The 23,645-nt window shown below is 45.8% G+C and overlaps 1 protein-coding gene across 1 annotated transcript in view; it reads right to left on the bottom strand.

Annotated features, from left to right (window-relative positions):
* Positions 1–10,719: 10,719 nt before the first annotated feature.
* The window catches only part of LOC135513767 (amyloid-beta A4 precursor protein-binding family A member 1-like), a 133,278-nt gene continuing 120,352 nt past the window's right edge, over positions 10,720–23,645 (bottom strand). The window contains 7 exon segments of the mRNA XM_064936682.1: positions 10,720–11,076; positions 12,966–13,089; positions 13,091–13,104; positions 13,905–14,024; positions 16,706–16,918; positions 17,006–17,185; positions 21,299–21,523. Coding sequence (XP_064792754.1) covers positions 11,005–11,076; positions 12,966–13,089; positions 13,091–13,104; positions 13,905–14,024; positions 16,706–16,918; positions 17,006–17,185; positions 21,299–21,523 — 948 coding nt within the window. The 3' untranslated portion in view covers positions 10,720–11,004.

Genomic DNA, 23,645 nt, shown 5'->3' with positions numbered 1-23,645 from the left:
AGAGAGACAGATACAGAGATAGATACAGAGATAGAGACAGATACAGAGATAGAGACAGATACAGAGATAAAGACAGATAGAGACAGATACAGACAGAGATAGAGACAGATAAGAGACAGAAACAGATACAGAGATAGAGAGATAGAGACAGATACAGAGAGACAGAGACAGACACTTGGAACAATCAATGGTTTAAATGGGATGTAGGGAAAGGAAAGGAAAGGAGGAAAAGGGTCAACATTTTGCACACAAGCCACGTTGCGGGGTGATCTAGTGTAGCAACTAGAAATGATGAGTACAGAATGTGTCCCCTCCCTCAGTACAGAGGTGTAGGGTCATAATGTGTCCCCTCCACAAGTCAGTACAGAGGTGTAGGGTCATAATGTGTCCCCTCCACAAGTCAGTACAGAGGTGTAGGGTCATAATGTGTCCCCTCCACAAGTCAGTACAGAGGTGTAGGGTCATAATGTGTCCCCTCCACAAGTCTACAGTGGTGTAGGGTCATAATGTGTCCCCTCCACAAGTCAGTACAGAGGTGTAGGGTCATAATGTGTCCCCTCCACAAGTCAGTACAGAGGTGTAGGGTCATAATGTGTCCCCTCCACAAGTCAGTACAGAGGTGTAGGGTCATAATGTGTCCCCTCCACAAGTCAGTACAGAGTACAGAGTCCCCTCCACAAGTGTACAGAGGTGTAGGGTCATAATGTGTCCCCTCCACAAGTCAGTACAGAGGTGTAGGGTCATAATGTGTCCCCTCCACAAGTCAGTACAGAGGTGTAGGGTCATAATGTGTCCCCTACCACAAGTCAGTACAGAGGTGTAGGGTCATAATGTGTCCCCTCCACAAGTCAGTACAGAGGTGTAGGGTCATAATGTGTCCCCTCCACAAGTCAGTACAGAGGTGTAGGGTCATAATGTGTCCCCTCCACAAGTCAGTACAGAGGTGTAGGGTCATAATGTGGTCAGTACAGAGGTGTAGGGTCATAATGTGTCCCCTCCACAAGTCAGTACAGAGGTGTAGGGTCATAATGTGTCCCCTCCACAAGTCAGTACAGAGGGTGTAATGTGTCCCCTCCACAAGTCAGTACAGAGGTGTAGGGTCATAATGTCCCCTCCACAAGTCAGTACAGAGGTGTAGGGTCATAATGTGTCCCCTCCACAAGTCAGTCAGTACAGAGGTGTAGGGTCATAATGTGTCCCCTCCACAAGTCAGTCAGAGTACAGTCCCCTCCACAAGGTGTACAGAGGTGGGTCATAATGTGTCCCCTCCACAAGTCAGTACAGAGGTGTAGGGTCATAATGTGTCCCCTCCACAAGTCAGTACAGAGGTGTAGGGTCATAATGTCCCCTCCACAAGTCAGTACAGAGGTGTAGGGTCATAATGTGTCCCCTCCACAAGTCAGTACAGAGGTGTAGGGTCATAATGTGTCCCCTCCACAAGTCAGTACAGAGGTGTAGGGTCATAATGTGTCCCCTCCACAAGTCAGTACAGAGGTGTAGGGTCATAATGTGTCCCCTCCACAAGTCAGTACAGAGGTGTAGGGTCATAATGTGTCCCCTCCACAAGTCAGTACAGAGGTGTAGCGTCATAATGTGTCCCCTCCACAAGTCAGTACAGAGTACAGAGGTGTAGCGTCATAATGTGTCCCCTCCACAAGTCAGTACAGAGGTGTAGGGTCATAATGTGTCCCCTCCACAAGTCAGTACAGAGGTGTAGGGTCATAATGTGTCCCCTCCACAAGTCAGTACAGAGGTGTAGCGTCATAATGTGTCCCCTCCACAAGTCAGTACAGAGGTGTAGGGTCATAATGTGTCCCCTCCACAAGTCAGTACAGAGGTGTAGGGTCATAATGTGTCCCCTCCACAAGTCAGTACAGAGGTGTAGGGTCATAATGTGTCCCTCCACAAGTCAGTACAGAGGTGTAGCGTCATAATGTGTCCCCTCCACAAGTCAGTACAGAGGTGTGTCATAATGTGTCCCCTCCACAAGTCAGTCCAGTCCCCTCCACAAGTCAGGGGGTGTCATAATGTGTCCCTCCACAAGTCAGTACAGAGGTGTAGGGTCATAATGTGTCCCCTCCACAAGTCAGTACAGAGGTGTAGCGTCATAATGTGTCCCCTCCACAAGTCAGTACAGAGTGTAGGGTCATAATGTGTCCCCTCCCAAGTCAGTACAGAGGTGTAGGGTCATAATGTGTCCACAAGTCAGTACCTCATAATGTGTCCCCTCCACAAGTCAGTAATGTGGTCATAAGGTGTAGGGTGTCCCCTCCACAAGTCAGTACAGAGGTGTAGCGTCATAATGTGTCCCTCCACAAGTCAGTACAGAGTGTAGTCATGTGTCCCCTCCTCAGTACAGAGGTGTAGGGTCATAATGTGTCCCCTCCACAAGTCAGTACAGAGGTGTAGGGTCATAATGTGTCCCCTCCACAAAGTACCGGAAACTGTCCCGTCCAAATCAAAGCTAGGGTCATAATGTGTCCCCTCCACAAGGTCATGTGTCCCCTCCACAAGCCGGAAACTGTCCCGTAAATCAAACTGGGCCGTCGGCCATGTTTGTAAACACGAGTCCAGAGAGGGGGTGTCTGAGGCAAGAAGTGACACGGGAGACAGGAAGTGAGGGAGGAGAATGTCTGAAAGATCAAAAGGTCATACACCTTTAAAGAGGTGTAAGCTCCCTGGAATGAACTTCTTGAATCATCTAGACATTATATTATATATATAATATATATATCAATCTTTATCGCTAAGGTGTTACACATAGCGCAACATGTTAAGGTAATTTCCTATTGAGCCGACACCTGCAGCGTTTACCGTGAATGCAGTCTTTGCTAATGAGGGAACATTGCCTTTAAATTTCAATCACACTGTAAAGCTGAATTTCCCCAATATAGATTGAATAGAGCCCTAGATCTGATTCTAAAATAGAGCTAAAGGACCTTTCAACAATCCCATTTATCACATCCAGCCCAATCAATATATAATTACAATGTTAGTGTCATAACGTGATCAGGGTGAGAGGGACAGCCTTACTTCTTGAAGAAGAGAACAAAGTAGGTATTGTAAATGTATACGGCCGGCCAGACCGATCAATGACAGGAAGACGTGGTTTTAGAGGAGTCATAACACCAGGAATTGTCGTTCCTTTCTATTGTTCATCATCATCATCATCACTTCTGTCATCTGCATTACTTTGTCCTCACACTCACAGCAAGACCATAATCAGAACAATCTGGTCATTACCAAAGTTAAGTCATCAGGGTTGGAGTCAATTCCAATTGAAGACAGTCAATTCAAGAAGTAAATGAAAATTTAGACTTAAGTATTGCAAAAACAAAATAATTAATCTATTTTCAATAACTTCTCAATAACCTGAAAAGGAGAACATATTTATTTCAAAAGATTATAAATCTTTGAATTTTAAATGTATTTCACTTCCTTAATTGACTGACTCAATTTTGAATTGAACCACTATAAATCATCAGTTCTCACTTTAGTTTTATTCTAGTCTCAAAACACTGTAGCCCAGGGATACTAGCTTCAGGCACAAGCCAATGTCTTCTTGAGTGGATGGTCAGGGTGCCGGAACAAAATTACAAATAATTTGTAGACTGAAAATGGACCCCAAGAAGCCCAGACAGATGTAATATTTGACTAAAACATAATAATACCAAACCTTGCTTACAATCACATACAGTGCCTTGAAAAATGTTTCCCCCCCATTGGTGTTCTAACTATTTTGTTTCATTACAACCTGTAAATTAAATTGATTTTTATTTGGATTTCATGTAATGGACATACACACAATAGTCCAAATTGGTGAAATGAAATTTTAAAAAATTACTTGTTTCAAAAAAATTAAAAATAAAATTAAAATTGAAAAGTGGTGCGTGCATTTGTATTCACCCCCTTTACTATGAAGCCCCTAAATAAGATCTGGTGCAACCAACTACCTTTAGAAGTCACATAATTAGTTAAATAAAGTCCATCTGTGTGCAACCTAAGTGCCACATGATCTGTCACATGATCTCAGTATATATACACCAATTCTGAAAGGCCCCAGAGTCTGCAACACCACCAAGCAAGCGGCACCATGAAGGCCAAGGAGCTCGCCAAACAGGTCAGGAACAAAGTTGTGGAGAAGTACAGATCAGGGTTGGGTTATAAAAATATCTGAAACTTTGAACATCCCACGGAGCACCATTAAATCCATTATTAAAACATTTGAAGAATATGTGACCACAACAAACCTGCCAAGAGAGGGCCGCTCACCAAAACTCACAGACCAGGCAAAGAGGGCATTAATCAGAGGCAACAAAGAGACCAAAGATAACCCCGAAGGAGCTGCAAAGCTCCACAGCGGAGATTGGAGTATCTGTCCATAGGACCACTTTAAGCTGTACACTCCACAGAGCTGGGCTTAATGGAAGAGTGGCCAGAATAAAAAACATTGCTTAAAGAAAAAATAAGCAAACACGTTTGGTGTTCACCAAAAGGCATGTGGGAGACTCCCTAAACATATGGAAGAAGGTACTCTGGTCAGAAGAGACTAAAATTGAGCTTTTTGGCCATCAAGGAAAACGCTATGTCTGGCGCAAACCCAACACCTCTCAGCACCCCGAGAACACCATCCCCAGTGAAGCATGGTGGTGGCAGCATCATGCTGAGGGGATGTTTTTCATTGGCAGGAACTGGGAAACTGGTAAAAAATTGAAGGAATGATGGATGGTGCTAAATAAATACAGGGAAATCCTTGAGGGAAACCTGTTTCAGTCTTCCAGAGATTTTGGGACTGAAACGGAGGATTACCTTCCAGCAGAACAATGACCCTAAGCATACTGCTAAAGCAACACTTGAGTGGTTTAAGGGACAACATTTAAATGTCTTGGAATTCAATTGAGAATCTGTGGTATGACTTAAAGATTGCTGTACACTTGTGGAACCCATCCAACTTTCAAGGAGCTGGAGCAGTTTTGCTTTGAAGAATGGGCAAAAATCCCAGTGGCTAGATGTGCCAAGCTTATAGAGACATACCCCAAGAGACTTGCAGCTGTAAATGCTGCAAAAGGTGGCTCTACAAAGTATTGACTTTGGGGGGGTGAATAGTTATGCACGCTCAGGTTTTCAGTTTTTTTGTCTTATTTCTTTGTTTCACCCCCAAAAATATTTTGCATCTTCAAAGTGGTAGGTATGTTGTGTAAATCAAATGATTACAACCCCCCCCCCCCCCAAAAAAAAAAAAAAAAAAATCTATTTTAATTCCAGGTTATAAGGCAACAAAATAGTAAAAATGCCAAGGGGGTGAATACTTTCACTAGCCACTGTATCTCTCTATTCAGCGTGGGACTACTTATAAAATCACTTGGCGCTGATTTGCTGTTGTTTTTACAGTCTTATATGCCCCCCCCCCCAAAAAAATTTTTTTTATATATATATATACACACTACCAGTCAAAAGAATGTAGAATAATAGTGACGACATCAGACTATGAAATAGCACATATAGAATCATGTAGTAACCAAAAAAAGAGTTAAACAAATCAAAATATATTTGAGATTCTTCAAAGTAGCCACCCTTTGCGTTGATGACAGCTTTGCACACGCTTAGCATTCTCTCAACCAGCTTCATGAGGTAGTAACCAGGAATGCATTTCAATTAACAGGTGTGACTTTGTGGAATTTATTTTGTTTATTTCGTTTGAGCCAATCAGTTGTGTTGTGACAAGGTAGGGGTGGTATACAGAAGATACCCCTATTTGGTAAAAGACCAAGTTCATATTATGGCAAGAACAACTCAAATAAGCAAAGAGAAACGACAGTCCATCATTACTTTAAGACATGAAGGTCAGTCAATCTGGAACATTTCAAGAACTTTGAAAGTTTCTTCAAGTGCAGTTGAAAAAATCATCAAGCGCTATGATGAAACTGGCTCTTATGAGGACCGCCACAGGAAAGGAAGACCCAGAGAAACCTCTGCTGCAGAGGAAAAGTTCATTAAAGTTAACTGCACCTCAGATTTCAGCCCAAATAAATGCTTCACAGAGTTCAAGTAACAGACACATCTCAGACAAGTCTCATCAACTGTTCAGAGGAAACACTACTAAAGGACACCAATAAGAAGATGAGACTTGCTTGGGCCAAGAAACCAGAGCAATGGACATTAGATCAGTGGAAATCTGTCCTTTGGTCTGAAGAGTCCAAATTTGAGATGTTTTTGGTTCCAAACGCCATGAGATGCAGAGTAGGTGAATAGATGATCTCCGCATGTGTAGTTTCCACCGTGAAGCATGGAGGAGGAGGTGTGATGGTGTGGGGGTGCTTTGCTGGTGACACTGTCAGTGATTTATTTAGAATTCAAGGCACACTTAACCAGCATGGCTACCACAGCATTCTGCAGCGATACACCATCCCATCTGGTTTGTGCTTAGTGGGACTATCATTTGTTTTTCAACAGGACAATAACCCAATACACCTTCAGGATGTGTAAGTGCTATTTGACCAAGAAGAAGCGTGATGGAGTGCTGCATCAGATGACCTGGCCTCCACAATCCCCCGACCTCAACCAAACTGAGATGGTGTTAGAGACAATTTGGACATATTTGTTTAAAGGACAGAACATACAGAGCTCCATGTACATTTGTGTAAATATATTAAATATTAATGTACATGGTGAAATATTAGGTACACGTACCTTTATATTTACCTGACTGAGATATATTCATTTGTTGTTAGTGTAATTCAGTTTTTGGCCCCCCCTCTTGCCCATTCATTGTACTGTGGTAGGTGTGTTAGGATAAAAACAGGAAGTTGGGCCTTCGGGAGGAGAGAGTCCCTGCTAGACGCGGGAGCGGTATAGTTTTTTGACCATACAGACTTACAAACAGGTCATATTATATATTTTCCATGTCAAGTAATCTCTGATTTAAGTTGATTGGAGAATCATTTTTTGTTGTTGTTAGATATAAGAAGAATAAACCTTTTTGTTGCACCATTTCCCTGAATCTCATTGAATGTTTGGCCGTTTGGAAACATTGATTGTGAACTATGCGTACGAAACAACCCCGGCTTCAGGCTAGGGCAGTGGCTAAGGTGAAGAGGAAAGGAAGCCACTACAGATGGTTTGGGATGAGTCGGACCGCAGAGTGAAGGAAAAGCAGCCAACAAGTGCTTAGCATATGTGGGAACTCCTTAAAGACTGTTGGACAAGCATTCCAGGTGAAGCTGGTTGAGAGAATGCCAAGAGTGTGCAAAGCTGTCATCAAGGCAAATGGTGGATATTTGAAGAATCTCAAATATCAATTTTTTTTTTTTGTTTAACACTTTTTTTGGTTACTACATGATCCCATATGTGTTATTTCATAGTTTTGATGTCTTCACTATTATTCTACAGTGTAGACAATAGTAAAAATGAAGAAAAACCCTTGAATGAGTGTGTCCAAACTTTTGATCGGTACTATATATAAACATATAAATATTTTTTGTTGACGTGGAAAACTTGGGTGGCCAAGTAAAATGAACCACGAGCCACCAGTTGGGGAACCCTGCTGTAGCCTGCTGTAGCCTACTCCTTGTAGTCTAGCCTCTTCATGCAGCAGATCACTGATCATTGGTGATTAAAAGTACACCAGAGAACTGTGAGATTATGTTGATTCAAAGTACCTTCAATTCATCACATCTGCCAGATAACAAAATTACATCTAAAAATAAAAGCATAAATTATGTTTTTTTTTAAACAACAAAATAATAGCCCATTTCCTGTACTATGATGAACATCCTTCAAGTATAAAGATTGAGATCTAAATGCAATGCACTATATTATAATATGTTATGTTCTATGAACACAATTCCAATATGGTCTCGCATAAATACTGCAGATTAAATTCAAGACAAAATAAAAACAAATTGTGTGTCTATTAAATAAGACGGTGGAATGTACATTTTTCCATTACAAAATAAAATACAAAATAATATCATTTGAACTTTTTAGTTGGTATTGTAACACAGTCTAATCCTAACCCTAATTTCAGTTTGGTGCACAATCTAATCCAATTTTCAGCATAACTAAAATGAAGACGCTTAACTTGGTGCTTCAGTCTGGGGAATCTCTGCTGCTGTCTACCCTCTGATTTAGATGGCTGTGTTCTGTTTCAGCAGAAACCCTGGTGAACTACCGTACTACAGTATTCAGCTACAGCCCATTGTCCCAGGAGGCACAAAGACAGTCCATCACCCCGCTGCTCCATCAGACCAGACAAAACCCATCACTCCCCGTTGCTCCATCAGACCAGACAAAACCCATCACCCCCTGTTGCTCCATCAGACCAGACAAAACCCATCACTCCCTGTTGCTCCATCAGACCAGACAAAACCCACCACTCCCTGTTGCTCCATCAGACCAGACAAAACCCATCACTCCCTGTTGCTCCATCAGACCAGACAAAGCCCACCACTCCCTGTTGCTCCATCAGACCAGACAAAGCCCATCACTCCCTGTTGCTCCATCAGACCAGACAAAAATCACTCCCTGTTGCTCCATCAGAACAGACAAAACCCATCACTCCCTGTTGCTCCATCAGACCAGACAAAACCCATCACTCCCTGTTGCTCCATCAGACCAGACAAAACCCATCACTCCCTGTTGCTCCATCAGACCAGACAAAACCCATCACTCCCTGTTGCCCACAAAGCCCACCACCCCCTGTTGCTCCATCAGACCAGACAAAGCCCACCACTCCCTGTTGCTCCATCAGACCAGACAAAGCCCATCACTCCCTGTTGCTCCATCAGACCAGACAAAGCCACTCCCTGTTGCTCCTCAGACCAGACAAAGCCCATCACTCCCTGTTGCTCCATCAGACCAGACAAAGCCCATCACTCCCCGTTGCTCCATCAGACCAGACAAAGCCCACCACTCCCTGTTGCTCCATCAGACCAGACAAAGCCCATCACTCCCTGTTGCTCCATCAGACCAGACAAAGCCCATCACTCCCTGTTGCTCCATCAGACCAGACAAAGTCCACCACTCCCTGTTGCTCCATCAGACCAGACAAAACCCATCACTCCCTGTTGCTCCATCAGACCAGACAAAGCCCATCACTCCCTGTTGCTCCATCAGACCAGACAAAGCCCACCACTCCCTGTTGCTCCATCAGACCAGACAAAGTCCATCACTCCATGTTGCTCCATCAGACCAGACAAAGCCCATCACTCCCTGTTGCTCCATCAGACCAGACAAAGCCCACCACTCCATGTTGCTCCATCAGACCAGACAAAGCCCATCACTCCCTGTTGCTCCATCAGACCAGACAAAGTCCATCACTCCATGTTGCTCCATCAGACCAGACAAAGCCCATCACTCCCTGTTGCTCCATCAGACCAGACAAAGCCCACCACTCCCCGTTGCTCCATCAGACCAGACAAAGCCCACCACTCCCTGTTGCTCCATCAGACCAGACAAAGCCCATCACTTCCTGTTGCTCCATCAGACCAGACAAAGCCCACCACTCCCTGTTGCTCCATCAGACCAGACAAAACCCTCCCTGTTGCTCCATCAGACCATTCAGAATATACAAGGCTCTGGATGGAATACATCACGTAGCACCGGTCAGCCTGTAAAATCCTTAATGTTGTTCAACTTTTCTGGCAGTTTGATGATCCAGTTCTTCCCCTGCTCTTCCCAGGGTGGAAATAAACCGTGCACGTGAGAATGTGAATAGACCAATATCAGCCGTGCACGTGACTGGAGCCGCGCCGAGCCGAGTCTCCGGGCTTGTAGAACTGGACTGGCGTATGTTGGGAACATGGATTCCTTTGAAGGTTGTAAATCATTGAGTGGGTCATTGTTTGCTGTTCGGGGTTTTAGGTTGGGTTTCTATACAGCACTTTGAGACATCAGCTGATGTAAGAAGGGCTTTAGAAATACATTAGATTGAATTTGATTGATAGTGTACCTCCTCTGGATGAGATGAGTTCAGACAATAACAGATGTCTGGGCATAGAGAAGAGAGAAAGCAGCTTGGAATGCTGGATAAATCAGCCCAAATCTCAGCCATAAAACATACCGGAGCCAAAAGAAGGGGAAAAACTAAAGTTGGATAGTTGGGAATGATTTGTTTTCTTCATCTGTTCTGGCGGGCTACCAGGGTCTTTCATCCTCTGCTCGACTCTCGTTAATGTTAGCTGGAAGGTGTGGAATGTTATGAGGAAGAATATGTGATTGGTTGTTCAGAGTGGTAACACTTGTTAATCAGCAGGTTTCACACTCCTTCTCTTCTTGTTTGTGTTGTGGGAGAACACAGAGGTAACCCTAACATATCAGATGAGTGCAGCTGGCAAGAGAGAGAGGGGGAGAGAGAGAGAGAGAGAGAGGGAGGGAGGGAGGGAGGGAGGGAGAGAGGGAGGGAGGGAGGGAGGGAGGGAGGGAGAGAGGGAGGGAGGGAGGGAGGGAGGGAGGGAGGGAGGGAGGGAGAGAGGGAGGGAGGGAGGGAGGGAGGGAGGGAGGGAGGGAGGGAGGGAGGGAGGGAGGGAGGGAGAGAGGGAGGGAGGGAGGGAGGGAGGGAGGGAGGGAGGGAGGGAGGGAGGGAGGGAGAGAACGAGAGAGAAAGGAGGGAGAGAGAGAGAGAGAGGGAGAGAGGGAGGGAGAGAACGAGAGAGAAGGGAGGGAGAGAGAGAGAGAGAGGGAGAGAGGGAGGGAGAGAACGAGAGAGAAGGGAGGGAGAGAGAGAGAGAGAGAGAGGGAGAGAGGGAGGGAGAGAACGAGGGAGAAGGGCAGGAAACAACCCTCGGAATGGGAGGGGCTTGAACCAGCCCACCTCTACTCTCCACAGCAAAACAATCGGATTGGAGAGTAATCCAGAGCACATGACAGGTCCACTCATAAGGCTATATAAGCTTCATTTTCCAATGGTGAGCTGGGGTTTTGGGGAGAGGGGGAGGAATTGCCTCACACACATAGGGTGCAGTGATGCTAGGGGTCAGGGGACAGGATAGAGTCAGAAGGTCGGTTCTACATGTAAACGGGTTGCTCCTGGGCAGTTAGCAAGCGGTACATGGCAGCTGGCATCGTCTTCATGTGAATCTGTGGAACAGAGAGAGAAAGAGAGAGAAAGTCAGAGGTGAAGAGTCATGCTGATCATAGTTATGAATCTTACCCCTAAGCCTTAGCATCAACCCTAACCCTAAACCCTAGCCTCAATTATAACCCTAACCCTAAACCCTAACCTCAATTATAACCCTAACCCTAAACCCTAGCCTCAATCCTAACCCTAAACCCTAGCCTCAAACCTAACCCTAAACCCTAGCCTCAAACCTAACCCTAACCCTAAATCCTAGCCTCAAGCCTAACCCTAACCCTAGCCTCAAACTCTTAACCTAACCCTAGCCTCAAACCCCTAACCCAAACCTAACCTCAAACCCCTAACCCAACCCTAACCTCAAACCCCTAACCTAACCCTAGCCTCAAACTTCTAACCTAACTCTAGCCTCAAACCCCTAACCCTAGCCTCAAACTCCTAACCTAACCCTAGACTCAAACCCCTAACCCTAGCCTCAAACTCCTAACCTAACCCTAGACTCAAACCCCTAATCCTAGCCTCAAACCCCTAACCTAACCCTAGCCTCAAACTCCTAACCTAACCCTAGCCTCAAACTCCTAACCTAACCCTAGCCTCAAACCCCTAACCTAACCCTAGACTCAAACCCCTAACCCTAGCCTCAAACCCCTAACCTAACCCTAGCCTCAAACCCCTAACCCAAATCTAGCCTCAAACCCCTAACCTAACCCTAGACTCAAACCCCTAACCCTAGCCTCAAACTCCTAACCTAACCCTAGCCTCAAACCCCTAACCCTAGCCTCAAACTCCTAACCCTAGCCTCAAACCCCTAACCCTAGTCTCAAACTCCTAACCTAACCCTAGCCTCAAACCCCTAACCCTAGCCTCAAACACCTAACCTAACCCTAGCCTCAAACCCCTAACCCAAAGCTAACCTCAAACCCCTAACCTAACCCTAGACTCAAACCCCTAACCTAACCCTAGCCTCAAACTCCTAACCCAACCATAGCCTCAAACCCCTAACCCAACCCTAACCTCAAACCCCTAACCCAACCCTAACCCCAAACCCCTAACCTAACCCTAGCCTCAAACTCCTAACCCTAGCCTCAAACCCCTAACCCTAGACTCAAACCCCTAACCTAACCCTATCCTCAACCCTAACCCTAGCCTCAAACCCCTAACCTAACCCTAGCCTCAACCCTAACCCTAGCCTCAAACCCCTAACCTAACCCTACCCTCAACCCTAACCCTAGGCTCAAATCCCTAACCTAACCCTCAACCCCAACCCTAGCCGCACTACTAACCCTCAACCCTAACCTCAACCCTAACCCTCAACCCTCAACCCTAACCCTCAACTCTAACCTCAACCCTAACCCTCAAACTAACCTCAACCCTAAACCTCAACTCTAACCCTCAAACCTAAACCTCAACTCTAACCCTAGCCTCAACTCTAACCCTACCCCTAAACCTCAACTCTAACCTCAACCCTAACCCTAACCTCAACCCTAATCCTAGCTTCAACCCTAACCTCAACCCTAACCCTAACCTCAACCCTAACCCTAGCCTCAACCCTAACCTCAACCCTAAACCTCAACTCTAACCCTAGCCTCAACTCTAACCCTACCCCTAAACCTCAACTCTAACCCTACCCTCAATCCTAACCTCAATCCTAACCCTAACCTCAATCCTAACCTCAACCTCAACCCTAACCTCAACCCTAGCCTCAACCCCAACCCTAACCTCAACCCTAGCCTCAACCCCAACCCTAGCCCAACAATAGTTGAAGGTCTAGCAGCAAAACTGGAATGCTTTGATAAGCTGAGACAGTAATAACCCATTCATACAAGTCTGGTTTATCTCTGGTAACATATTCTAGGGTTAGAAGCACAGGAGGACCTTTGCCCTGTGACCTCACCTCTCCCACGGCGTTGGACAGGATGTGGACAATCTTCTCGTGGGGTGTGGCCACTACGCTCTGGCTGTTGATCTCGATGATGCGGTGGCCAACCCTGACTCCTCCCCTCTCAGCGATGCCCCCGCATAAGGCTGCAGATCTGTTAGTGTGGAGGAGAAGGTCCATAAAAGACTATTACATTCAGCCATTCAGATGTTCAGCCATTCAGACATTCAGCTGTTATTGGCAGATAGGTTTGGAACGCTTTCTTATTGGTCTATTAACTAATTTACAGTCTGGTGATGTCACCAAGAAGGCCAAAACTACATCCCACCAAAACAGGCTTATATTTCAGACAGTCTTTTCAAACAGCTCTTACTCTAAAAGGGCATTGTCATAATTTTCACTTCACATTATTATTCCAACCTCATAGTGTGTAAACATATATAAAACACAGGTACATCATGTTTTTGACTGCACTGGGCCTTTAAGAATTTATATACTTTTTTAGTCCATACGTGGTTGAAATATGTCTTCTGCTTTTACCCAACCCCTCCGACACACACACACACACATATATATATACATATATATATACACATACATATACATATACATATATATACATATATATATATATATATATATATATATATATATATATATATATATAGTTTGAAAGGCTGGAGCAGAGCATAAATTGAACTAAAATTCAGCTATTTAGTTTCAGCAAAAGCATGACTCCATCACTTTTAAAGGGTTGCCACTACAGTACACAGTATACAGTACACAGTACACAGTATACAGTATACAGTACAGAGTACAGTACACAGTATACAGTACACAGTACACACAAACAAACAAAATGTTTTGACCTCAAAGCAAACAAAGTCAAGTGCCCAGGAAGTTTGGGGCTCATGACATCACTAGACAACACATGGTCTCCATGGCGATACCCACAATGCCATTCTGTACGCTGAAGCCCAGCTGGTATCTGAGGTCAGGTCGTCTGATGAGCACCGTGGTTACGGGAGGACACCGTACGATGTTCAGCTTGATACGAGACTGGTTCTTCAGACCCTGCCCAGGAGAGGAGAGACAGGAGTCAGACCCTAACGGAGGTGAGAGATGTTCAGTGTGAAGGCACTGTAGATGTTGGCTGTGTGTACTGTCCTTGGCATTCACTTTCTTACGTAAAAGAGAAAACGCCATTACAAGAGAATGAGAGTGTACAGAGAGAGAGAGGAAAGAGAGAGAATGAGAGTGTACAGAGAGAGAGAGAGAGGAAAGAGAGAGAATGAGAGTACAGAGGGAGTGAGGAAAGAGAGAGAAAGAGAGAATGAGAGTGTACAGAGAGAGAGGAAAGAGAGAGAATGAGAGTGTACAGAGAGAGAGAGGAAAGAGAGAGAACAGAGAAGAGGGAAGAGAGAATGAGAGTGTACAGAGAGAGAGAGGAGAGAGAATGAGTGTACAGAGAGAGAGGAAAGAGAGAATGTACAGAGAGAGAGAGAGAAAGAGAGAGAATGAGAGTGTACAGAGAGAGAGAGAGAGAATGAGAGTACAGAGAGAAGAAGAGAGAATGAGAGAATACAGAGAGTGAGGAGAAGAGAGAGAGAATGAAAGAGAGAGAATGTACAGAGAGAGAGAGGAAAGAGAGAGAATGAAAGAGTGTACAGAGAGAGAGGAAGAGAGAAGAGAGTACAGAGAGAGAGGAAAGAGAGAGAATGAGAGTGTACAGAGAGAGAGAGGAAAGAGAGAGAATGAGAGTGAGAGAGAGAGAATGAGAGTGTACAGAGAGAGAGAAGAGAGAATGAGAGTGTACAGAGAGAGAGAGGAAAGAGAGAGAATGAGAGTGTACAGAGAGAGAGGAAAGATAGAGCTGATCAGAGGAAAGAGAGAGAATGAGCTGCGGGAACAGAGAGAGAGAGGAAAGAGAGAATGAGAGTACAGAGAGAGAGAGGAAAGATAGAGCTGATCAATAAAGGAAGCATGGCTGCGGGAACATGTTTTGGGGTGGGGGGTTTTAATATTTTTTAAATTGTGATTTATAAGACGGTACCCTCAGCCCCCCTACTTCCCGCGGCTTTGAAAGGAAGGAGAGATATTCAGAAAAAATAGATAAACAGAGGAGTGTGTGTCCTTTACTACCCTCTAGGTAGACAGCTGTAGTCTCACCAGAGAAAGAGAGTGTTGGAGAAAGAGAGAGGGGGAGGAGAGCGAGATAGAGGGGGAGGAGAGAGATATAGAGGGGGAGGAGAGAGATATAGAGGGGGAGGAGAGAGATATAGAGGGGGAGGAGAGTGAGAGAGGGGAGGAGAAAAAGAGAGGGGGAGGAGAGCGAGAGAGGGGAAGGAGAGTAAGATAGAGGGGAAGGAGAGTGAGAGAGGTGGAGGAGAGAGAGAGAGGTGGAGGAGAGAGATAGAGGGGGAGGAAAGAGAGAGGTGGAGGAGAGAGAGAGGGGGAGGAGAGAGAGAGAGGGAGGAGAGGGGGGGAGGAGAGAGAGTGGGGGGAGAGGAGAGAGGGGGAGGAGAGAGAGATATAGGGGGGGGAGAGAGAGAGAGAGAGGGGGAGGAGAGAGAGATGGGAGGAGGAGGTGGAGGGGGGGAGAGAGATAGAGGGGGAGGAGAGAGAGAGGGGGGAGGAGAGAGAGGAGAGGGGGGAGGAGAGAGAGAGGGGGAGGAGAGAGAGAGGGGAAGGAGAGAGAGGGGGAGGGGAAGGAGAGAGAAAGGGGGGGAGAGAGAGAGAGGGGAGGGAGAGAGGGGAGGAGTGAGATAGAGGGGAGGAGAGTGAGAGAGGTGGAGGAAGGAGAGAGAGAGGGGGAGGAGAGAGAGAGGGGAAGGAGAGCGAGATAGAGGTGGAGGAGAGAGAGAGAGGGGAGGAGAGAGAGAGAGGGGAGGAGAGAGAGAGAGTGGGAGGGAGAGAGAGAGAGAGGGGGAGGAGAGAGAGAGGGGGAAGGAAGGAGAGAGAGAGGTGGGGAGGAGGAGAGAGAAAGAGGGGGAAGGAGAGAGAGGGGGAGGAGAGTGAGAGAGGGGGAGGGGGAGGAGGTGGAGTGAGAGAGGGGGAGGAGAGAGAGAGAGGGGGAGGAGAGAGAGAGGGAGAGAGAGATAGAGGGGAGAGAGAGAGAGGGGAGGAGAGAGAGAGAGGGGGAGGAGAGAGAGTGGGAGGAGAGAGAGGGGGAGAGAGAGAGAGAGAGGGGGAGGAGAAGAGAGAGGGGGAGGAGAGCAAGATAGAGGGGGAGAGAGAGAGAGGGGAAGGAGAGAGATAGAGGGGAAGGAGAGATAGAGGGGAAGGAGAGAGATAGAGGGGAAGGAGAGAGATAGAGGGGAAGGAGAGAGATAGAGGGGAGAGGGAGGAATAGATAGATACCTTAATAATGGTCTGGCAAGTAGAGAGGGGTAGTCCTACCAGACTGGTCCTGTTGATGGAGGGAGAGAGATAGAGGGATGGAGGAGAAAGAGATAGAGAGGAGAGGGAGGGATGGAGGAGATGGAGGGATGGAGGAGAGAGATAGAGGGATGGAGGAGAGAGAGATAGAGGGATGGAGGAGAGAGAGATAGAGGGATGGAGGAGAGAGAGGGAGGGATGGAGGAGAGAGAGAGAGGGGAGAGGGAGGGATGGAGGAGAGAGAGATAGAGGGGAGAGGGAGGGATGGAGGAGAGAGAGAGGGAGAGGGAGGGAGGGAGGGAGGGAGGGATAGATAGATAGATAGATAGATAGATAGATAGATAGATAGATAGATAGATAGATAGATAGATAGATACCTTAATGATAGTCTGGCAGGTAGACAGGGGTAGTCCTACCAGACTGGTCCCGTTGATAGACATGATCTGGTCTCCGATGTTCAGACGACCAGACTTCTCAGATGGACCAGCATGCATCATGTTGGCGATGATGACTGTGGGCAGGATGGAGCCCCACCCACTCTCCACAATCACCACGCCCAGAATGTCACCCTTCTGCTTCTCAATGTAAACCTGGGGAGGCACAACCAATAAATGTGTGTGTGTGTGTGTGTGTGTGTGTGTGTGTGTGTGTGCGTGCTCAGTGACTGACAGACTCACATCTTTGCAGTTCTCAGACTTGGAGAAGTGTATGAGGTCATCATTGTACATGTCCTGAGTGTTGAGCAGATCACTGTATTCTCTCTGACTCAGATCCTCTGGGTTGATGCCATTGGCCCTCAAGAACTCCTGGTACGCCACACTGAAGGCCTGGCCTATAGACTGGGCTATCAGCTGGGCCTGGAGAGGGAAAGCAAGAGGTGGGGGGAGAGGGATAGGGAAAGTGAGAGAAAGATAGATGGAGGGAGAATAGAGGAAGAGATGGAGGGAATGAATCAATGTAGAGAGGTAGAGAGAGAGGAAGAGAAAGATGGAGGGAGTGAGGAGAGAGGAAGAGAAGGAGGGAGGGCGAATAGAGGAACAGATAGGTAGAGAGAGAGGAAGAGAAAGATGGAGGGAGGGAGGAGAGAGGAAGAGATGGAGGGAGGGGGAATAGAGGAACAGATGGAGGGAAGGAATCAATGTAGAGAGAGAGGAAGAGAAAGATGGAGGGAGGAGAGGAAGGAAGAGATGGAGGGAGGGGGAATAGAGGAAGAGATGGAGGGAGAAAGGGAAAAAAAGAGAAAGGGATCATTTAAAGCTGCAATATGTAACTTCTTGGCAACACAAACAAATTCACATAGAAATGTGAGTTATAGATCTGTCATCCTCATTGAACACAAGTCTAAGAAGTGGTACTATTTCATATGTACACCAGCTTCAAACAGCCGAAAATACCATATTTTTGATTATTGACAACATAAGTGGATATAAAGTGGATCCAAAAACAAGAGATCTTTTGATACATATATCTGCTCCAGTATTATCAAGGCTATCAGAGATAACCTCTATAGTACAGACTTATTCCTTATTGAACAGACTTATTCCTTATTAATGCTTCATTTTCCCTCTGTTTTCTGAAACTGTTCAGAGAGAGAGAGAGAGAGAGAGAGAGAGAGAGAGAGATAGAGAGAGAGAGAGATAGAGAGACGGTGAGAGAGAGAGATAGAGAGAGAGATAGAGAGAGACACAGAGAGAGAGATAGAGACACAGAGAGAGAGAGAGAGAGACAGAGAGATGGTGAGAGAGAGACACAGAGAGAGAGAGAGAAAGAGCGAGAGAGACGGTGAGAGAGAGAGAGAGAGACAGTGAGAGAGAGAGACACAGAGAGAGAGAGACAGAGCGAGAGAGAGAGAGAGAGAGAGAGAGAGAGAGGGTTGAAGGGGTGGGGTTGTCAGCCTGTCAGTGCTCAGACCATACGCCGTACACTGCATCAAATTGGTCTGCATGTCTGTCGTCCCAGAAGGAAGCCTCTTCTAAAGATGCAAACAGTTTGCTGAAGACAAGCAGACTAAGGACATGGATTACTGGAACCATGTCCTGTGGTCTGATGAGACCAAGATAAACATATTTGGTTCAGATGGTGTCAAGCGTGTGTGGCGGCAACCAGGTGAGGAGTACAAAGACAAGTGTGTCTTGCCTACAGTCAAGCATGGTGGTGGGAGTGTCATGGTCTGGGGCTGCATGAGTGCTGCCGGCACTGGGGAGCTACAGTTCATTGAGGGAACCATGAATGCCAACATGTACTGTGTCATACTGAAGCAGAGCATGATCCCCTCCCTGTGGAGATTGGGCCGCAGGGCAGTGTTCCAACATGACAAACAACCCCAAACACACCTCCAAGACGACCACTGCCTTGCTAAAGAAGCTGAGGGTAAAGGTGATGGACTGGCCAAGCATGTCTCCAGACCTAAACCCTATTGAGCATCTGTGGGACATCCTCAAACGGAAGGTGGAGTAGTGCAAGGTCTCTAACATCCACCAGCTCTGTGATGTCGTCATGGAGGAGTGGAAGAGGACTCCAGTGGCAACCTGTGAAGCTCTGGTGAACTCCATGCCCAAGAGGGTTAAGGCAGTGCTGGAAAATGATGGTGGCCACACAAAATATTTACACTTTGGGCCCAATTTGGACATTTTCACTTAGGGGTGTACTCACTTGCCAGCGGTTTAGACATTAATGACTGTATGTTTTGAGGGGACAGCAAATTTACACTGTTATACAAGCTGTACACTCACTACTTTACATTGTAGCAAAGTGGCATTTCTTCAGTGTTGTCACATGAAAAGATATACCCTAAATATTTACAAAAATGATGTGAGGGGTGTACTCACTTTTGTGATATACTGTATATCAATGAATTGGCGCAGGCACTAGAAACGTCTGCAGCACCCAGCCTCACCCTACTAGAATCTGAAGTCAAATGTCTACTGTTTGCTGATGACCTGGTGCTTCTGTCCCCAACCAAAGAGGGCCTACAGCAGCACCTAGATATTCTGCACAGATTCTGTCAGACCTGGACCCTGACAGTAAATCTCAGTAAGACACAAAATAATGGTGTTCCAAAAAAGGTCAAGTAGACAAAACAACAAATATAATTTCTACCTAGACACCGTTGCCCTAGAGCACACAAGTAATTATACCTACCTCGGCCTAAACATCAGCGCCACAGGTAATGTCCACAAAGCTGTGCACGATCTGAGAGACAAGGCAAGAAGGGCATTCTATGCCATCAAAAGGAACATAAAACTCAACATCCAAATGAGGATCTGGCTAAAAATACTTGAATCAGTTATAGAGACCATTTCCCTTTGTGGTTGTGAGGTCTGGGGTCCGCTCACCAACCAAGACTTCACAAAATGGGACAAACACCAAATTGAGACTCTGCACGCAGAATTCTGCAAAAATATCCTCCGTGTACAACGTAGAACACCAAATAATGCATGCAGAGCAGAATTATGCCGATACCCACTAATTATCCAAATCCAGAAAAGAGCCGTTAAATTATATAACCACCTAAAAGGAAGCGATCCCCAAACCTTCCATAACAAAGCCATTACCTACAGAGAGATGAACCTGGAGAAGAGTTCCTAAGCAAGCTGGTCCTGGGGCTCTGTTCACAAACACACCCTACAGAGCCCCAGGACAACAGCACAATTAGACCCAACCAAATCATGAGAAAACAAAAAGATAATTACTTGACACATTGGAAAGAATTAACATTGGAAAGAATTAAAAAAACCCTGGCCCTACACAGAGAGTACACAGCGGCGGAATACCTGACCACTGTGACTGACCCAAAATTAAGGAAAGCTTTGACTATGTAGAGACTCAGTGAGCATAGCCTTGCTATTGAGAAAGGCCGCCGTAGGCAGACATGGCTCTCAAGAGAAGACAGGCTATGTGCTCACTGCCCACAAAATGAGGTGGAAACTGAGCTGCACTTCCTAACCTCCTGCCCAATGTATGACCATATTAGAGAGACATATTTCCCTCAGATTACACAGATCCATAAAGAATTTGAAAACAAATCCAATTTTGAAAAACTCCCATATCTACTGGGTGAAATTCCACAGTGTGCCATCACAGCAGCAAGATTTGTGACCTGTTGCCATGAGAAAAAGGGCAACCAGTGAAGAACAAACACCATTGTAAATACAACCCATATTTATGCTTATTTATTTTATCTTGTGTCCTTTAACCATTTGTACATTGTAAAAACACTGTATATATATAATATGACATTTGTAATGTCTTTATTGTTTTGAAACTTCTGTATGTGTGATGTTTACTGTTCATTTTTATTGTTTTTCACCTTATATATTCACTTTATATATTATCTCCCTCACTTGCTTTGGCAATGTTAACACATGTTTCCCATGCCAATAAAGCCCTTGAATTGAATTGAATTGAGAGGGAGAGGTTGAGAGGGAGAGAGAGAGAGAGAGAGAGAGAGAGAGAGAGGGGGAAGTTGAGAGAGGGGAGAGGTTGAGAGGGAGAAAAGAGAGAGAGAGAGAGGGGGAAGTTGAGAGAGGTTGAGAGGAGAGAGAGAGGGGAGAGGTTGAGAGGGAGTGAGGGGAAGGGAGAGGTTGAGAGGGAGAGAGAGAGAGAGAGAGAGAGAGAGAGGGGGAAGTTGAGAGAGGTTGAGAGGTTGAGAGGGAGAGAGAGAGAGAGAGAGAGAGAGAGAGAGAGAGAGAGGGGGACGTTGAGAGAGGTTGAGAGGGAGAGAGAGGGGGAGAGGTTGAGAGGGAGAGAGAGAGAGAGAGAGGGGAAGTTGAGAGAGGTTGAGAGGGAGAGAGAGAGAGAGAGAGAGAGAGAGAGGGGGGAAGTTGAGCGAGGTTGAGAGGTTGAGAGGGAGAGAGAGAGAGAGAGAGAGAGAGAGAGGGGGAAGTTGAGAGAGGTTGAGAGGGAGAGAGAGAGAGAGAGAGAGATGATTAGACAGATGTTAGAGAGTAAGGGTAAAGAGAGATCCTCACATCCTCCGACTCAAAAACGTGACAAATCATCTTGTACTGGCTTTGTTTCTCCTCCTGGTCAGGTTCAGACACCTCCACACTGTCCGTTGAGTCTGGGCGGGGCATACGGCGTCTCGCCATCAGAACCACGATGTTGCCGATGTCAGCGATGTAGGAGAGGAGATGGTCTCCTGGAGATAGATAGAGGAGGAGGAGGGTCAGGGTGTAGGGATCCATCATGGTCTCCTGAGAGATAGAGGAGGAGGGTCAGGGGTTAGGAGTCCTGGAGATAGAGGAGGAGGGTCAGGGGTTAGGAGTGGGGATAGGGTCAGGGGGTCCATTATGGTCTCCTGTTAGATAGATAGAGGAGGGTTAGGGTCAGTGATAGGGTCAGGGGTCCATCCTGGTCTCCTGTAGATAGAGGAGGGTTAGGGTCAGGGGTTAGGAGTGATAGGGTCAGGGGGGTCCATCATGGTCGGGGTCCTGGTCTCCTGTAGATAGATAGAGGAGGGTTAGGGTCAGGGGTTAGGAGTGACAGGGTCAGGGGTCCATCATGGTCTCCTGCAGATAGAGGAGGGTTAGTGTTCGGAGTGATAGGGTCAGGGGTCCATCATGGTCTCCTGGACATAGATAGAGGAGAAGGTTTTCAGGTTTCTGTAGGTATCAATATTCAGCTTAGAGAGAGAGAGAGAGAGAGAGAGAGAGAGAGAGACAGAGAGAGAGAGAGAGAGAGAGAGAGAGAGAGAGAGAGAGAGAGAGAGAGAGAGAGAGAGAGAGAGAGAGAGAGAGAGAGAGAGAGAGAGAGAGAGAGAGAGAAAGATGTATTTCCCTCAGATTACACAGATCCACAAAGAATTTGAAAACAAATCCAATCTTGAAAAACTCCCATATCTACTGGGTGAAATTCCACAGTGTGCCATCAGAGCAGCAATATTTGTGACCTGTTGCCATGAGAAAAGGGCAACCAGTGAAGAACACACTATTGTAAATACAACCCATATCTATGCTTATTTATTTTATCTTGTGTCCTTTACCATTTGTACATTGTTAAAACACTGTATATATATATATAATATGACATTTGTAATGTATTTATTGTTTTGAAACTTCTATATGTGTGATGTCTACTGTTAATTTTTATTGTTTATTTCACTTTATACAGTGCCTTGCAAAAGTATTCGGCCCCCTTGAACTTTGCGACCTTTTGCCACATTTCAGGCTTCAAACATAAAGATATAAAACTGTATTTTTTTGTGAAGAATCAACAACAAGTGGGACACAATCATGAAGTGGAACGACATATATTGGATATTTCAAACCTTTTGAACAAATCAAAAACTGAAAAATTGGGCGTGCAAAATTATTCAGCCCCTTTAAGTTAATACTTTGTAGCGCCACCTTTTGCTGCGATTACAGCTATAAGTCGCTTGGGGTATGTCTCTATCAGTTTTGCACATCGAGAGACTGAATTTTTTTCCCATTCCTCCTTGCAAAACAGCTCGAGCTCAGTGAGGTTGGATGGAGAGCATTTGTGAACAGCAGTTTTCAGTTCTTTCCACAGATTCTCGATTGGATTCAGGTCTGGACTTTGACTTGGCCATTCTAACACCTGGATATGTTTATTTTTTAACCATTCCATTGTAGATTTTGCTTTATGTTTTGGATCATTGTCTTGTTGGAAGACAAATCTCCGTCCCAGTCTCAGGTCTTTTGCAGACTCCATCAGGTTTTCTTCCAGAATGGTCCTGTATTTGGCTCCATCCATCTTCCCATCAATTTTAACCATCTTCCCTGTCCCTGCTGAAGAAAAGCAGACCCAAACCATGATGCTGCCACCACCATGTTTGACAGTGGGGTTGGTGTGTTCAGGGTGATGAGCTGTGTTGCTTTTACGCCAAACATAACGTTTTGCATTGTTACCAAAAAGTTCAATTTTGGTTTCATCTGACCAGAGCACCTTCTTCCACATGTTTAGTGTGTCTCCCAGGTGGCTTGTGGCAAACTTTAAACAACACTTTTTATGGATATCTTTAAGAAATGGCTTTCTTCTTGCCACTCTTCCATAAAGGGCAGATTTGTGCAATATACGACTGATTGTTGTCCTATGGACAGAGTCTCCCACCTTGTCACGCCCTGGTCTTTATTTATTATGTTCATCTTCATTTATTGGGTCAGGCCTGGGTGTGACATGGGTTTATTTGTGGTGTGTTTCGTCTTGGGGTTGTGTGGGGTGTATAGATTAGTCTATGGCTGCCTGAGGCGGTTCTCAATCAGAGTCAGGTGATTATCGTTGTCTCTGATTGGGAACCATATTTAGGTATATATTTTTGTTCCTGTCTCTGTGTTTGTTGCACCAGATAGGGCTGTT

The sequence above is a fragment of the Oncorhynchus masou genome, chromosome 25 (genome assembly GCF_036934945.1).
Source record: "Oncorhynchus masou masou isolate Uvic2021 chromosome 25, UVic_Omas_1.1, whole genome shotgun sequence".
In the NCBI taxonomy this organism is placed as follows: Eukaryota; Metazoa; Chordata; class Actinopteri; order Salmoniformes; family Salmonidae; genus Oncorhynchus; species Oncorhynchus masou.
This window is presented reverse-complemented; position numbering and strand designations above follow the sequence as displayed.